This window comes from Bombina bombina, chromosome 4 (assembly GCF_027579735.1).
Source record: "Bombina bombina isolate aBomBom1 chromosome 4, aBomBom1.pri, whole genome shotgun sequence".
NCBI lineage: Eukaryota > Metazoa > Chordata > Amphibia > Anura > Bombinatoridae > Bombina > Bombina bombina.
This window is the reverse complement of record NC_069502.1, coordinates 136,981,627-136,998,652: the sequence shown is the minus strand read 5'-3', so window position 1 is coordinate 136,998,652 and position 17,026 is coordinate 136,981,627. Positions and strand designations below refer to the sequence as shown.

At 38.6% G+C, this 17,026-nt stretch overlaps 1 protein-coding gene across 1 annotated transcript in view; it reads right to left on the bottom strand.

Moving 5' to 3' along the window:
* HS1BP3 (HCLS1 binding protein 3) overlaps positions 1-17,026 on the bottom strand; it is a 529,390-nt gene that overhangs the window by 30,986 nt on the left and 481,378 nt on the right. The window contains exon 5 of the mRNA XM_053709642.1: positions 11,110-11,252. Coding sequence (XP_053565617.1) covers positions 11,110-11,252 — 143 coding nt within the window. The remainder of the gene's footprint in view (positions 1-11,109; positions 11,253-17,026) is intronic.

Genomic DNA, 17,026 nt, shown 5'->3' with positions numbered 1-17,026 from the left:
TGTAGATGTGTAACAGATTTTGGGGGTCAAAGTTAGAAAAGGTGTTTTTTTTTCCAATTTCAATTTTTTTCATTAGATTTTATATTTTTTTATAGTAAATTATAAAATATGAAATATTCACATCTTTAGAAAGTCCATTTAATGGCGAGAAAAACAGTATATAATATGTTTGGGTACAGTAAACGAGTAAGAGGAAAATTACAGCTAAACCCAAACACCGCAGAAATGTAAAAATAGCCTTGGTCCTTAAAGGGACACTGAACCCAGTTTGTTTTCTTTCATGATTCAGATAGAGCATGCAATTTTAAGCAACTTTCTAATTTACTCCTATTATCAAATTTTCTTTGTTCTTTTGCTATCTTTATTTAAAAAAGAAGGAATCTAAGCTAAGTAGCCAGCACATTTTTGGTTCAGTACCATGGACAGCACTTGTTTATTGGTGCTGTCCAATCAGCAAGGACAACTCAGGTTGTTCACCAAAAATGGGCCGGCATCTAAACTTGCATTCTTGCTTTTCAAATAAACATACCAAGAGAATGAAGAAACTTTGATAATAGCAGTTGCTTAAAATCGCATGCTCTATCTAAATCATGAAAGAATAAATTTGGGTTCAGCGTCCCTTTAACGGTAAGAAAAAAAGTGCTCTGTTCACTAAGGGGTTAAAATGTAGTTTTAAAGCTGTTTGTAAAATATTTATTTTGTCTTGTGTTAATGTGGGTACCAATCTCATCTTCATTATCCCAGACATAATTTTTGGTCATTCTTCATGCCTTATAAATAAATAAATGCCAAACAGCTTTCAAAATTTTATGTAATAAAGATGAGTTCAAAAACCAAAAGGACGTAATGCAATACTGAGGATGGAGAAAGGAAGAAACCATGTAGAATTGTTATGTAACTGAAATAAATTAACTTTTCAAATTTAAGCAAAGATTACTATTTTTACACCGGTTCTTCATTATAGCTTTAATGAATGAATTATCATTAATTAACACACTTTAGTGCAATTAGACTGTCACACTACCACTCTTAATTAATTTGTAATATTTAGCAATACATAATTATCTGAATTCCCATACGCTGCCAAAAGCTGTGTTATTTTTCATTATACATTGTATGCTATTGTGCAGCTTTTCTAGTATATACGGTTAGAAAGTATTACCTGCATATTGATCATAATGACAGCACAGACCAAATGGGTACATCAGTTTCAACTAATTTTGTATCAGCATAATATATTCATAGACATTATCTCACCAAGGAAAAGCAGGCAAGTGCTAGTAATTAATAAGCAAGAAAATCGTTATTTACTTTGCTTCTTTTTGGCCAATAGATGATGTGCAGGATGCAGCCAGTGATTGCTTATGTGAAAATAGTCACATAATATTAGTTAATGAACGATATCACAGGATGCTGGTGAGACATACACTGATAAAGAGTGGTTTAAAGACGGAAGGCCAGAGGGTGGAAGAAAAAGTAAAATAGAGGGAGATAGAAATAAACAGATGGATGGAATAAAATACAATGAAACATTCTACACACTGATTGCTCGATCAGTGCAGTAGCTCATTTATAAATTGATCTAATATCCTTAATTAACCACAAAAAAGTAAATCAGATATAGTACATATACACAGGTTTGTCCCCTATACTACAAAACAAATGCTACTAACAAACAGCTAGATTATGAGTTTGGCGTTATGAGTCAAATAGCAGCGTTGTGGCCCATAACGCATAATTTTCCCTAATGCAGCCATTACAAGTCTTGTCGGTATAGGTGTACCGCAAGCCTTTTAGCCTGTAACGCAACATCAGTACAACACTCGTAAAAATGAATTTTTTTAATGGGATTCCCATAGCGCTGGTATTACGAGTTTTGCGGTTACAGCCTAAAACGACAAGATCCGTACCGCCATCTAAAGTCAGTAGTTATGAATCTTACTCTACAAAGCTGTAACATAAAACTCCTAACCAATGTGTTAAAAAGTACACTAACACCCATACACTACCTATTAACCCCTAAACCGAGGCCCTCCCGCCTCGCACATACTATAATAAATGTATTAACCCCTAATCTGCCACTCCCTATATTGCCACCACTCTAAACAAATATTAACCTCTATTCCGTCTATCGTCACCACTATAATAAACTTATTAACCCCTAAACCGCCGCCCTCCCGTATCGCAAACACGATTTAAATATTATTAACCCCTAATCTGCCGTCCGCCCACATCGCCCCCACTGTACTAAAGTTATTAAGCCCTACACTGCCGCCACTATAATAAACCTATTAACCCCTAAACCGGAGGCCCCCCACATCGCAATAAACTAAACTAGTAACCCCCTAAACCAAACGCCCCCCCTAACTTTAGATTAAAATTACAATTTCCCTATCTTAAATTAAATTAAAACTAACCTGTCAAATTAAAAAAACTAAGTTTAAACTAACAATTAAACTAATATAATTATTAAATTAAAACTAAACTACCAATTAAATTAAACTACACATTAAAAAAATCTACTCTAAACATTACAAAGTATCTAATTACACAAATTTTTGGAAAATAACAAACAAAAATAAAAAAGGATTACACCTAATCAATGCCCTCTCAAAATAAAAAAGCCCACCCAAAATAAAAAAAAACCTAGACTACAATAAACTACCAATGCCCCTTAAAAGGGCCTTTTGTGGGGCATTGCCCCAAAGATAATAGATCTTTTACCTGAAAAACATAATTTATGCTTACCTGATAAATTTATTTCTCTTGTAGTGTATCCAGTCCACGGATCATCCATTACTTATGGAATATATTCTCCTTCCCAACAGGAAGCTGCAAGAGTCCACCCACAGCAAAGCTGCTATATAGCTCCTCCCCTAACTGCCATATTCAGTCATTTGACCGAAAACATGCAGAGAAAGGAAAAACCATAGGGTGCAGTGGTGACTGTAGTTCAAATGAAAAAATTACCTGCCTTAAAGTGACAGGGCGGGCCGTGGACTGGATACACTACAAGAGAAATAAATTTATCAGGTAAGCATAAATTATGTTTTCTCTTGTTAAGTGTATCCAGTCCACGGATCATCCATTACTTATGGAATACCAATACCAAAGCTAAAGTACACGGATGATGGGAGGGACAAGGCAGGTACTTAAACGGAAGTTACCACTGCCTGTAAAAAACCCTTTCTCCCAAAAATAGCCTCCGAAGAAGCAAGGTATCAAATTTGTTAAATTTGAAAAGTATGAAGCGCAGACCAAGACTCCGTCTTGTAAATCTGTTCAACAGAAGCCACATTTAAAAAAGGCCCAAGTGAAAACCACAGCTCTAGTAGAATGAGCTGTAATCCCTTCAGGAGGCTGCTGTCCAGCAGTCTCATAAGCTAAATGAATTATGCTTTTTAACCAAAAAGACAGAGAGGCTGCTGAAGTCTTTTGACCTCTCCTCTGTCCAGAATAGACAACAAACAAGGTGAACGTTTGATGAAAACTGTAGTAGCTTGTAAGTAAAACTTTAAAGCACAAACCACGTCCAATATTGTGTAATAGACGTTCCTTCTTTGAGGAAGGATTAGGATACAAGCATGGAACAACTATCTCTTGAGTGATGTACTTGTTAGATACCACCTTAGGAAAAAAACCAGGTTGGTGCGCAGGACTACCTTATCCGTACGAAGGACCAGATAAGGAGAATCACATTGTAACACAGATAACTTGGAGACTCTACGAGTCGAGGAATTAGCTACCCAAAAGGAACTTTCCAAGATAAAGATTGATATCTATGGAACAAAAAAGGTTCAAACGGAACTTCTTGAAGAACCTTAAGAATCAGGTTTAAGCTCCATGGCGGAGCAACAGTTTTAAACACAGGCTTGGATCTAACCAAAGCCTGACCAAATGCCTGAACGTCTAGAATACCTGCCAGACGCTTGTGCAAAAAAATAGACAGAGTAAAAATCTGTCCCCTTTTAAGGAATTAGCTGACAACCCTTTTCTCAAAAACATCTTGGAGAAAAGATAATATCCTGGGAATCCAGACTTTACTCCATGAGTAACCCTTGGATTCATAACAATCAGATATTTACACCATATCTATGTTCAATTTTCCTAGAGACAGGCTTTCATGTCTGTATTAAGGTATCAATGACTGACTCGGAGAAGCCATGCTTTGATAACATCAAGCGTTCAGTCTCCAGGCAGTCCATCTCAGATTGATTCTATTTAGATGGTTGAAAGGACCCTGAGGTAGAGGGACCTGTCTCAGAAGCAGAGACCGTGATGGAAAGGATGACATGTCCACCAGATCTGCATACCAGGTCCTGCGTGGCTACGCAGGCGCTGTCAAAAACACCAAAGCCCTCTCCTGCTTGGTCTTGACCTCCGGAGGAAATCCCACTCCCCCGGAAGAAAAGTCTGACGACTTAGAAAATCCACCTCCCAGTTCTCAACACCTGGGATATGGATAGCTGATAGACAAGAGTGAGTCTCTGTCCAGTGAATTATTGTAAGACTTCTAACATCGCTAGGGAACTTCTGTTCCCCCTTGATGGCTGATGTAAGCCACAGTCGTGTATATTGTCCGACTGAGTATGATGTACCTCAGAGTTGCTAACTGAGGCCAAGTCTGAAGAGCATGGAATATCACTCCCAGTTCCAGAATATTTATTAGAAGGAGGGTCTCCTCCTAAGTCCACTATCCCTGAGCCTTCAGGGAGTTCCAGACTGCATCCCAACCTAAAAGGCTGGCATCTATTGTAACAATTGTCCCATCTGACCTGCGGAAGGTCATACCCTTGGACAGATGGACCCGACATAGTCACCAGAGAAGAGAATCTCTGGTCTCTTGGTCCAGGTTTAACAGGGGGACAAATCTGTGTAATCCCCGTTCCTCTGACTGAGCATGCATAGTTGCAGCGGTCTGAAATGTAGACGTGCAAACGGTACTATGTCCCTTGCCACTACAATTAAGCCGATTTCATTCATGTACTGAGCCACCGAAGGGCGCGGATGGGATGAAAAAACACGGCAGAAATTTAGAAACTTTTGACAACCTGGACTCCGTCAGGTAAATTTTCATTTCTACAGAATCTATCAGAGTCCCTAGGAGGGAAACCCTTGAGATTGGGGATAGAGAACTCTTTCCTTGTTCACTTTCCACCCATGTGATCTCAGAAATGCCAGTACTACGTCCGTATGAGACTGGGCAATTTGGATGTTTGACGCCTGTATCAGGATGTCGTCTAAATAAGGGGCCACTTCTATGCCCCGCGGTCTAAGGACCGCCAAAGCGACCCCAGAACCTCCATAAAGATTCTTGGGGCTGTAGATATCCCAAAGGAAAGAGCTACAAACTGGTAATGCCTGTCTAGAAAGGCAAACCTGAAAAACGATGGTGATCTTTATGCATCACAATGTGAGGATAAGCATCCTTCAAATCCATTGTAGTCCTCTATTGACTCTCCTGGATCATAGTTAAGATGGTACGAATAGTTTCCATCTTAAATGACGGAATTCTGAGGAATTTGTTTAAGATCTTTAGATCCAAAATAGGTCTGAAGGTTCCCTCTCCTTGGGAACCACAAACAGATTTGAGTAAAAACTCTGTCCCTGTTCCTCTCTTGGAACTGGATGGATCTCGTACACAATGTAAGAATGCCTCCTTCTTTATCTGGTTTGCAGATAATTGTGAAGGGCGAAATCTCCCCTTTTTTTGGGGGGGAATCTTTGAAATCCAGAAGATATCTCTGGGATATAAATTCCAATGCCTAGGGATCCTGGGCATCTCTTGCCCATGCCTGGGCGAAGAATGAAAGTCTGCCCCCTATAGGATCCGTTACCGGATAGGGAGCCGTTCTACATGCTGTCTTAGAGGCAGCAGCAGGCTCCTTGGCCTGCTTATCTTTGTTCCAGGTCCGATTGTCTCCAGACCGCCTTGGACTGAGCAAAAATTCCCTCTTGTTTTGCCTTAGAGGAAGAGGATGCCACACCTGCCCTGAAGTTTTTAAAAGGCACGAAAATTAGACTTTTTTTTTTTTTTTGGCCCTTGATTTGGACCTATCCTGAGGAAGGGCATGACCTTTTCCTCCAGTGATATAAGCAATAATCTCCTTCAAACCAGGCCCGAATAGGGTCTGCCCCTTGAAGGGAAGTTAAGTAGCTTATTTATTAAAGTCACGACAGCTGACCATGATAAGCCATAGCGCTCTGCGCGCCAGTATAGTAAAAAAACAGAATTCTTAGCCGTTAGTCTAGTCAAATGAACAAGGCATCAGAAAACAAAGGAATTGGCTAGCATAAGCTTGTCAAATATATTCATCCAATGGAGTCGCTTAACTGTAAAGCCTCATCAAGAGACTCAACCCAGAACGCCGCAGCAGCAGTGACAGAAGCAATGTATGCAAGGGGCTGCAGGATAAAACCCTGTTGAATAAACATTTTTTATCCATTGGATCTAAAAAGCACAACTGTCCTCGTCAGAGGTAGTGGTACGCTTAGCTAGAGTAGAAACTCTTCTCTCCACCTTAGGAACTGTCTGCCAGAAGTCCCGTGTGGTGGTAACTATTAGAAAACATTCTTCTAAAAAATAGGAGGGGAAGAGAACGGCACACCTGGTCTATCCCATTCCTTATTAAAAAAAAGTTTTAGTAAACCTCTTTAGGTATTGGAAAAACATCAGTACACACCGGCACTGCATATTATTTATCCAGTCTACACAATTTCTCTGGCCCTGCGATTGTACACATTCATTCAGAGCAGCCAAAGCCTCCCTGAGCAACAAGTGGAGGTTCTCAAGCATAAATTTTAAATGTAGAAATATCAGAATCAGGTTAAATCATCTTCCCTGAGTCAAAAAAAAAAATCACCCACAGACTAAGCATATTGTGAGGTAGTATCATACATGGTTCTTAAAGCGTCTGTATGCTCTGTATCTACCCCCAGAGCTAACTGCTTTCCTTTAATTTCAGGTAGTCTGACTAATACTGCTGCCAGAATATTATTCACCACCTTTGCCATGTCTTGTAAAATAAACGCTATGGGCGCCCTTGATGTACTTGGCGCCATTTGAGCGTGAGTCCCTGAAGCGGGAGTCGAAGGGTCTGAAACGTGGGGAAAGTTAGTCGGCATAACTTTCCCCTCGACAGAATCCCCTGGTAAAAGAAACGCTATGGGTGCCCTTGATGTACTTGGCGCCATTTGAGCGTGAGTCCCTAAAGCGGGAGTCAAAAGGTCTGACACGTGGGGAGAGTTAGTCGGCATAACTACCCCCACGACAGAATCCTCTGGTGATAATGTTTTTAAAGACAAAAAATGATCTTTATTGTTTAACATGAAATCAGTACATCTGGTACACATTCTAAGATGGGGTTCCACCATGGCTTTAAAACTAATGAACACAGAGCTTCCTCTATGTTAGACATGTTAGAACAGACTAATAATGAGACTAGTAAGCTTGGAAAACACTTTAAATCAAGTTAACAAGCAAATATATAAAACGTTACTGTGCCCTTAAGAGAAACAAATTTTGTCAAAATTTGAAAAACAGTGAAAAAAAAAAAAAAAAAAAAGGCAGTAAAACAAACGAAATTTTTACAGTACATGTAATAAGGTAACAGAGCATTGCACCCACTTGCAAATGGATGATTAACCCCTTAATGCAAAAAACAGATAAAAAAACCCAAAAAAAAACGACATAGACGTTTTTAAAAACAGACACAACAAACTGCCACAGCCAACAGTGGGAAGCTTCAGTTAACTGTTTCTATGCAAAATTTAAGCCAGCCATGTGGAAAAAACTTAGGCCCCAATAAGTTTTATCACCAAACATATGTTAAAAAACGATTAAACATGCCAGCAAACGTTTTAAAACACATTTTTACAAGAGTATGTATCTCTATTAATAAGCCTGATACCAGTCGCTTTTACTGCATTTAAGGCTATACCAACATTACAGTGTTATCACCAATGTACGTTAAAAAACGATTAAACATGCCAGCAAACGTTTTAAAACACATTTTTATAAGAGTATGTATCTCTATTAATAAGCCTGATACCAGTCGCTATCGCTGCATTTAAGGCTTTACTTACATTACTTCGGTATCAGCAGTATTTTCTTAGTCAATTCCATTCCTAGAAAAATATTTTACTGCACATACCTTATCTGCAGGAAAACCTGCACGCCATTCCCCCTCTGAAGTACCTCACTCCTCAGAATGTGTGAGAACAGCAAATGGATCTTAGTTACGTCTGCTAAGATCATAGAAAAACGCAGGCAGATTCTTCTTCCAAATACTGCCTGAGATAAACAGCACACTCCGGTGCCATTTAAAAATAACAAACTTTTGATTGAAGAATAAACTAAGTAGAAAGCACCACAGACTCTCACAACCTCCTATCTATGTTGAGGCTTGCAAGAGAATGACTGAATATGGCAGTTAGGGGAGGAGCTATATAGCAGCTTTGCTGTGGGTGGACTCTTGCAGCTTCCTGTTGGGAAGGAGAATATATTCCATAAGTAATGGATGATCCGTGGACTGGATACACTTAACAAGAGAAAAAAAAATTAAAAAGACCCCCCAACAGTAAAACCCACCACCCAACCATCCTCCCAAAATAAAAAACCTAAGCTACCCATTGGGCATTTAGCTCTTGACTGCCCAAACCCTAATCTAAAAATAAAACCCACCCAAAAAACCTTTAAAAACCTAACACTAACCCCAAGAAGATCCACTTAGTTTTTGAAGTCCCGGCCTCTTCAGTCTTCATCCAGGTGGCCTCTTCAGTCTTTATCCCGGTGGAGAAGTCCTCATCCAAGGGGCGAGAAATCTTCATCCAGGCGCCATCTATCTTAATCCCGACGGCGCGGAGCAGGTCCATCTTGAAGACATCCGGCGCGGAGCATCCTCTTCATATGGTCACCGCCATATACTGAATCTTCAATGCAAGGTACGTGATTCAAAATGGCGTCCCTTGCATTCCTTTTGGCTGAAAGATTTGAATCAGCCAATAGAATGAGAGCTGCTAAATTCCTATTGGCTGTTCAAATCAGCCAATAGGATTTAAGCAGCTCTAATTCTATTGGATAATTTGTTTGTTATTTCGTGTAATGTATTTTTTTAGAGGGGTTTTTTTTTTTATTGTAGGAAAAGAGCTATTATCTTTAGGGCAATGCACTACAAAAGGCTCTTTTAAGGGCCCTTGGTAGTTTGGGGGTGGGGGTTTGTATACTGTTAGGGGGTGTTTGTTTGTTTTTTTGTAGCCAAAGAGCTGTTTAACATAGGTCAAAAGCTGTTTAACATAGGTCAATGTCCTACAAAAAGCCCTATTGGTAGTTTATTTTAGATAAGGATTTTTTTTATTTTGGAAAATTAGTAAACAGCTGCTACAAATTACATTTTTAAGATTTTTTTTTATGCAGATGCTATACACTATGGGCTAGATTATGAGTGGAGCACTATTTAACGCTCCCGCTCAAGCGATAGAAGTACGTTTTTTGTGTGCGTCAGGTTTCTCTCGTATTATGAGTTGAAAGTAAACAGTTTTCGCTCGCACGCTAACCCGACGAGTCCAAAAAGCCAAACTTAGAATATTGCATGCTCGTTCACGTATTCCCCCATAGAAGTCAATGGAGAAAAAAGCCTAACACCCTACTTGCGCGCAAACCCTAACGCATATTCTCATGGGAGCTAAATTTGGGTTCAGTGTCCCTTTAAGAGTAAATTGAAAAATGGTCTGGTCATTAAGGAATTAAAGGAATAGTAAAGTCAAAAGTAAACTTTCATAATTCATATAGTGCATGCAATTTTATCATCTTTCCGATTTACTTGTCTTATCTAATTTGCTTTTTTCTCTAGGTATCCATTGTTGAAAAGCATACCTAGGAAGGCTCAGAAGCAATACACTACTGTGAGATAGCTGCTTGTCACTGTCTCCCCCAATATGTTCAGCTAGTTCCCAGTAGAACATTGCTCTCCATCAGCAAAGGATACCAAAGAATGAAGCACATCCGATAAAATAAGTAAATTGTAAAATTGCATGCTCTCTCTCACTGGTTTTTAAACCTGTCCTCAAATCTCCCTAACAGGCCAGATTTTGAGGATATCTGAAATAGAGCACAGGTGAAATAGTCAGCTGATTAGTAAACATGGTTATTTTACCTGCTCTCACCCAAGGTAATCCTAAAAACCTGGCCTGTTAGGGAGGCCTCAGGACAGGTTTGAAGAAAAGTGCTCTATCTGAATCATGAAAGAAAACTTTTGGGTTTATGTACATTTAAGATCTTTATATTTATTTTATTACATTTTGCTCTGAAGAAGAAGCGTCTTTTTCTGCATACACAAATTCAGTTTTGAGAACTACAAAACCAATAATATGTGATAGTAACTTCTAGATAGAAAAGAATGCCCCAAATAATCTTACAAAAAAAATTACAAAACATTACATCCATGACTATACAGCCTCTTGCTATTTAAAGGGACACTGAACCCAAATATTTTCTTTTGTGATTCAAATAGAGCATAACATTTTAAGCAACTTTCTAATTTACTCCTATTATAAAATTCTCTTCATTCTCTTGGTATCTTTATTTGAAATGCAAGAATGTAAGTTTAGATAACGGCCCATTTTTGGTGAACAGCCTGGGTTGTTCTTGCTGATTGGTGGATAAATTCCACCAATAAAAAAGTGCAGTCCAGAGTTCTGAACCCCCAAAAAAAAAAAGCTTAGATGCCATCTTTTCAAATAAAGATAGCAAGAGAACTAAGAAAAAATAATAATAGGAGTAAATTAGAAACCTGCTTAAAATTGCATGCTCTATCTGAATCACAAAATAAAAAATTTGGGTTCAGTGTCCCTTTAAGAAAAAACTAATCATTATTCCAGGATGAATAACCATTGGATTATAATAGATCTTAAAAAGAAACTATCTTTACATAGATTTTTCAGCATTTTATGTCAAACAAATCCTATTTAAATAAAAAAATAAAAATAATTTGATTTTAAAAAAAAAAATAAAAAAAAAAAAATCATTGATTTTGACCCATTCTTTTTTACATATACATAAAAGGGCACTTTTGGACAAACACTGGAGTGTATATAATATTTGTAACGTACCATCTGTACCCAGCAACGACCTCTTTGTGCCAGCAGATACTGCACCGGGCTCTTCATCATCAAAATGTGCTGAGAATTTCTTAGCTTTCTCTTTCTGTTCTTCACTCTTATTTGCTTTTGGAGTCTTCTTTATCACTTTTGTTCTATGTGAAGAAAAAAGTTCCAAATATAACTAACACAGGTTACATGAAATCTGTTTTCAGTAATTATTAATAAAAAGTGTCATACACTGCATAAAATAATTATTTACATTTCTTATTATTGATTTTCTTTGTTATATTTTATCAACAGCTGTTTTATATTTGTCATAGCTCCCAAATATATCATAAACCTGAACTAGGAACACAATTCCCAGAATTCCAAGACTGTGCATTTAAAAACACAATTGTTGAAGGCTTACTGTATACTGAGGGAATGTGCCACCAAGTTACATATATTTTGTGCATAATAACACTTTAATAAAATGGAATTTGAAAAAAAAAAACCCCCATAAAAATTTATCTAAATACACTGTGTGCAGAATTATTAGGCAAATGAGTATTTTGACCACATCATCCTCTTTATGCATGTTATCTTACTCCAAGCTGTATAGGCTCGAAAGCCTACTACCAATTAAGCATATTAGGTGATGTGCATCTCTGTAATGAGAAGGGGTGTGGTCTAATGACATCAACACCCTATATCAGGTGTGCATAATTATTAGGCAACTTCCTTTCCTTTGGCAAAATGGGTCAAAAGAAGGACTTGACAGGCTCAGAAAAGTCAAAAACAGTGAGATATCTTGCAGAGGGATGCAGCACTCTTAAAATTGCAAAGCTTCTGAAGCGTGATCATCGAACAATCAAGCGTTTCATTCAAAATAGTCAACAGGGTCGCAAGAAGCGTGTGGAAAAACCAAGGCGCAAAATAACTGCCCATGAACTGAGAAAAGTCAAGCGTGCAGCTGCCAAGATGCCACTTGCCACCAGTTTGGCCATATTTCAGAGCTGCAACATCACTGGAGTGCCCAAAAGCACAAGGTGTACAATACTCAGAGACATGGCCAAGGTAAGAAAGGCTGAAAGACGACCACCACTGAACAAGACACATCAGGTTTTATGGACTGATGAAATGAGAGTGAGTCTTGATGGGCCAGATGGATGGGCCCGTGGCTGGATTGGTAAAGGGCAGAGAGCTCCAGTCCGACTCAGACGCCAGCAAGGTGGAGGTGGAGTACTGGTTTGGGCTGGTATCATCAAAGATGAGCTTGTGGGGCCTTTTCGGGTTGAGGATGGAGTCAAGCTCAACTCCCAGTCCTACTGCCAGTTTCTGGAAGACACCTTCTTCAAGCAGTGGTACAGGAAGAAGTCTGCATCCTTCAAGAAAAACATGATTTTCATGCAGGACAATGCTCCATCACACGCGTCCAAGTACTCCACAGCGTGGCTGGCAAGAAAGGGTATAAAAGAAGAAAATCTAATGACATGGCCTCCTTGTTCACCTGATCTGAACCCCATTGAGAACCTGTAGTCCATCATCAAATGTGAGATTTACAAGGAGGGAAAACAGTACACCTCTCTGAACAGTGTCTGGGAGGCTGTGGTTGCTGCTGCACGCAATGTTGATGGTGAACAGATCAAAACACTGACAGAATCCATGGATGGCAGGCTTTTGAGTGTCCTTGCAAAGAAAGGTGGCTATATTGGTCACTGATTTGTTTTTGTTTTGTTTTTGAATGTCAGAAATGTATATTTGTGAATGTTGAGATGTTATATTGGTTTCACTTTCACTGGTAAAAATAAATAATTGAAATGGGTATATATTTGTTTTTTGTTAAGTTGCCTAGTAATTATGCACAGTAATAGTCACCTGCACACACAGATATCCCCCTAAAATAGCTATAACTAAAAACAAACTAAAAACTACTTCCAAAACTATTCAGCTTTGATATTAATGAGTTTTTTGGGTTCATTGAGAACATGGTTGTTGTTCAATAATAAAATTAATCCTCAAAAATACAACTTGCCTAATAATTCTGCACTCCCTGTAAACTACTCAAGAATTCAGGGTCTTCCCAAAAAGAAGAGTCCCTATTATACATCAGTCAGGATTGTAATGATACAGTAAACGCTAGAAACCAATGCTATATCTAAACAGAAATATTTTCATCATATTGCCCATTAGGGTCTATGTACTGTAAAATTGCGGCTAGATTCCGAGTTTTGCGTTAGAGGCTATGTGGTGCTAACGAGCAGTTTTCCCTCACCGCGCACTTACCTACAGGGCTGGTATTACAAGTTTTTACCAACCCGTCGCTAAAAGACAAGAAGTGAGCGTCGATCAAAATTTTGCTCCTTACCGCACTCCAATACCAGCGCTGGTATTTATTTTAACTAGGTACAATAGTTATTAAATAGTTATTAACTATTTAATAACTACCTAGCTAAAATAAATACAAAAGTACTTGTAAAATAAAACCTAACCTAAGTTACACTAACACCTAACACTACACTATAATTAAATAAATTAACAACAATTAGATCAATTAAATTAAATAAGTTAAAGTACAAAAAACAAACAAACACTAAATTACAGAAAATAATAAACAAATTACAAGATATTTAAACTAATTACACCAAATCTAATAGTCCTATCAAAATAAAAAAGCCCCCCAAAATAAAAAAAACCCTAGCCTAAACTAAACTACCAATAGCCCTTAAAAGGGCCTTTTGCGGGGCATTGCCCCAAAGTAATCAGCTCTTTTACCTGTAAAAAAAAAATACAAACAACCCCCCCAACAGTAACACCCACCACCCAAACAACCAACCCCCCAAATAAAATACTATCTAAAAAAACCTAAACTCCCCATTGCCCTGAAAACGGCATTTGGATGGGAATTGCCCTTAAAAGGGCAGTTAGCTCTTTTGAAAGCCCAAACCCTAACCTAAAAATAAAACCCACCCAATACACCCTTAAAAACCTAACACTAACCCCCTGAAGATCGACTTACCGGGAGAAGTCTTCATCTAAGCTGGGCCGAAGTCCTCAACGAAGTCGGGAGGACTCTTCATCCAAGCTAGACGAAGTGGTCCTCCAGACGTCATCTTCTATCTTCCATCTTCTATCTTCATCCATCCGGCGCGGAGCGGGTCCATCTTCAAGACATCCGACGCGGAGCATCCTCTTCATCCGACGACTAAAGACGAATGAAGGTACCTTTAAGTGACGTCATCCAAGATGGCGTCCCTTAGATACCGATTGGCTGATAGAATTCTATCAGCCAATCGGAATTAAGGTAGAAAAAATCCTATTGGCTGATGCCAATAGAATGCGAGCTCAATCCTATTGGCTGATTGGATCAGCCAATAGGATTGAACTTCAATCCTAATGGCTGATTGCATCAGCCAATAGGATTTTTTCTACCTTAATTCCGATTTACAGGTAAAAGAGCTGATTACTTTGGGGCAATGCCCCGCAAAAGGCCCTTTTAAGGGCTATTAGTAGTTTAGCTTAGGCTAGGTTTTTTTTTTTTATTTTATGAGCAAATCTCACTCCCTGTTATTTGGTCTATTCACTAGCCTAAAAGTTTTATGACATCAGGCTAAGATGAAACTTCCTGCAAAGGCTTCCTCCTCCTTCTAGGGCTGTGACAGGAAGCACAAATGTAGTGTAAAAAATAAATAAAAGGCAAAATCCATTTAAATAGATGAATAATACATATTATGATTTCTATTAAGTATAAGCAACTGCTTAGGGCTTTTTTATTACAACAATGAAAAAGACTTTTTAATATCCCTTTGAATAAAAATACTTACTAAACTGCCAACAAATGACAAAACACAGCATAATTAAGTATAAGAGACTAAAGATTTTATAAAGAAAACAATATGGAAAATGTTCAGTGTTTTCATTATAAGAGGACTGTGCTAAATTACAATTTTGTTTGATTCAATCCCATCTGTATAACAAGGAAAATAAACAAAACAATTACAATACATAGGATCTAGAAAATGGCAGGTGAAATAAATAATAAATAAATTTACAGTATTTTTCAAACAAGATATAAAATGCTGCGTAAACGGTCCCAGTGTGACATTACCCCATTAAGGGCTTTAGTGAACTGAAACAGAATAGAATGTTCAAACTACTTTTTTTTTCTCTCCCTCCCTTAGAACGAAGTGTTCTAATGCTGTGTTTTCATTCCAAAGCAGCTAGCACAACGCTCTTCCGCTGACGAGAGCTTGTGAAGAGAATGTACAATCATAACACAATCCGCCAAAGCACTTTGTTGGATTAACGGTTTAGGTGCTTTTTTGATTTAATGGTTTCTTAATGGCCTGTTAACTCAGAACATATTGTAAGGTAACTCCCATTTAAAGACTGATCCTTTAGCAAAAGCACAGACTGAATAGCTGCACTCGAGGGTAAAAACGTATTTCTCTACCTTTTCCCTAAATAAACCATTTTCATTAAGTTCCACCACAAACCTTTTATGGGACGACTTGATTGTTAATAGCGGCCTCATGGATGAGGTCACATATTATAGCAAAGTGAGCTCCTTTTGGCTCATCTCAAGATGTTCAAATACTGCAGTGCCATTTGTGCTTCTGTATAGTAATATCCCATTTGTAGAGTATATTTGACATTTCATATAATGGTACAGAAGCTTCACACTTATTCACATCTTCTGTGACGCACAGCGCTTTAAGAATTCACAAAATCAATGTTAAAGGGGCATGAAAGTCTAAATTAAACTTCCATGGTTCAGAAAGATCAGGCAATTTTAAGAGAGTTTTCAATGTATTACTCATTTTCATTCTCTGCATATTCTTTGTTAAAAAAAACCACCCCATAAAAAACCCCATACCTATAGTCTCAGAAGACAGAAATGTACTATTGGGAGTGAGCTGTTGATAGGTGGCTATGCACATATGCCTGTTGTCACTGGATTATCAGATGTCTCCACTAGATCCAAGTAGTGCGTTGCTGATCTGGGGCCAACATTAACTGTGTGTTCAACCTCTTTGCCTAGAGTCTAGACGAACCACACACAGAATTTTATTACTGCACCAGGGGCGGAACTACCATTGGTGCAGTGGCATCAGGGCCCAAGTGCTGGGGGGGGGGGCAAAGCAGCTGGTCTATACATAGGGGTGTGTGCAGAATGTGTACAAACCTAATGCAGGGGAGTCTTATAAGTGCAGGTCCATTCATCTATATATTCTCAAAATAATTATGCAGAGCAGCTTGTAAATATTACTATACAGTGGGGCAAAAAAGTATTTAGTCAGCCACCAATTGTGCAAGTTCTCCCACTTAAGACGATGAGAGAGGCCTGTAATTTTCATCATAGGTATACCCTAACTATGAGAGACAAAATGTGGAAACAAATCCAGACAATCACATTGTCTGAATTGGAAAGAATTTATTTGCAAATTATGGTGGAAAATAAGTATTTGGTCAATATCAAAAGTTAATCTCAATACTTTGTTATATATCCTTTGTTGGCAATGACAGAGGTCAAACGTTTTCTGTAAGTCTTCACAAGGTTGTCACACACTGTTGCTGGTATGTTGGCCCATTCCTGCATGCAGATCTCCTCTAGAGCAGTGATGTTTTGGGGCTGTCGCTGGGCAACACAGACTTTCAACTCCCTCCAAAGGTTTTCTATGGGGTTGAGATCTGCAGACTGGCTAGGCCACTCCAGGACCTTGAAATGCTTCTTATGAAGCCACTCCTTTGTTGCCCGGGTGGTGTGTTTCTGATCATTGTCATGCTGAAAGATCCAGCCATGTTTCATCTTCAATGCCCTTGCTGATGGAAGGAGATTTGCACTCAAAATCTCACAATACATGGCCCCATTCATTCTTTCATGTACACGGATCAGTCTTCCTGTTCCCTTTGCAGAGAAACAGCCCCAAAGCATGATGTTGCCAAC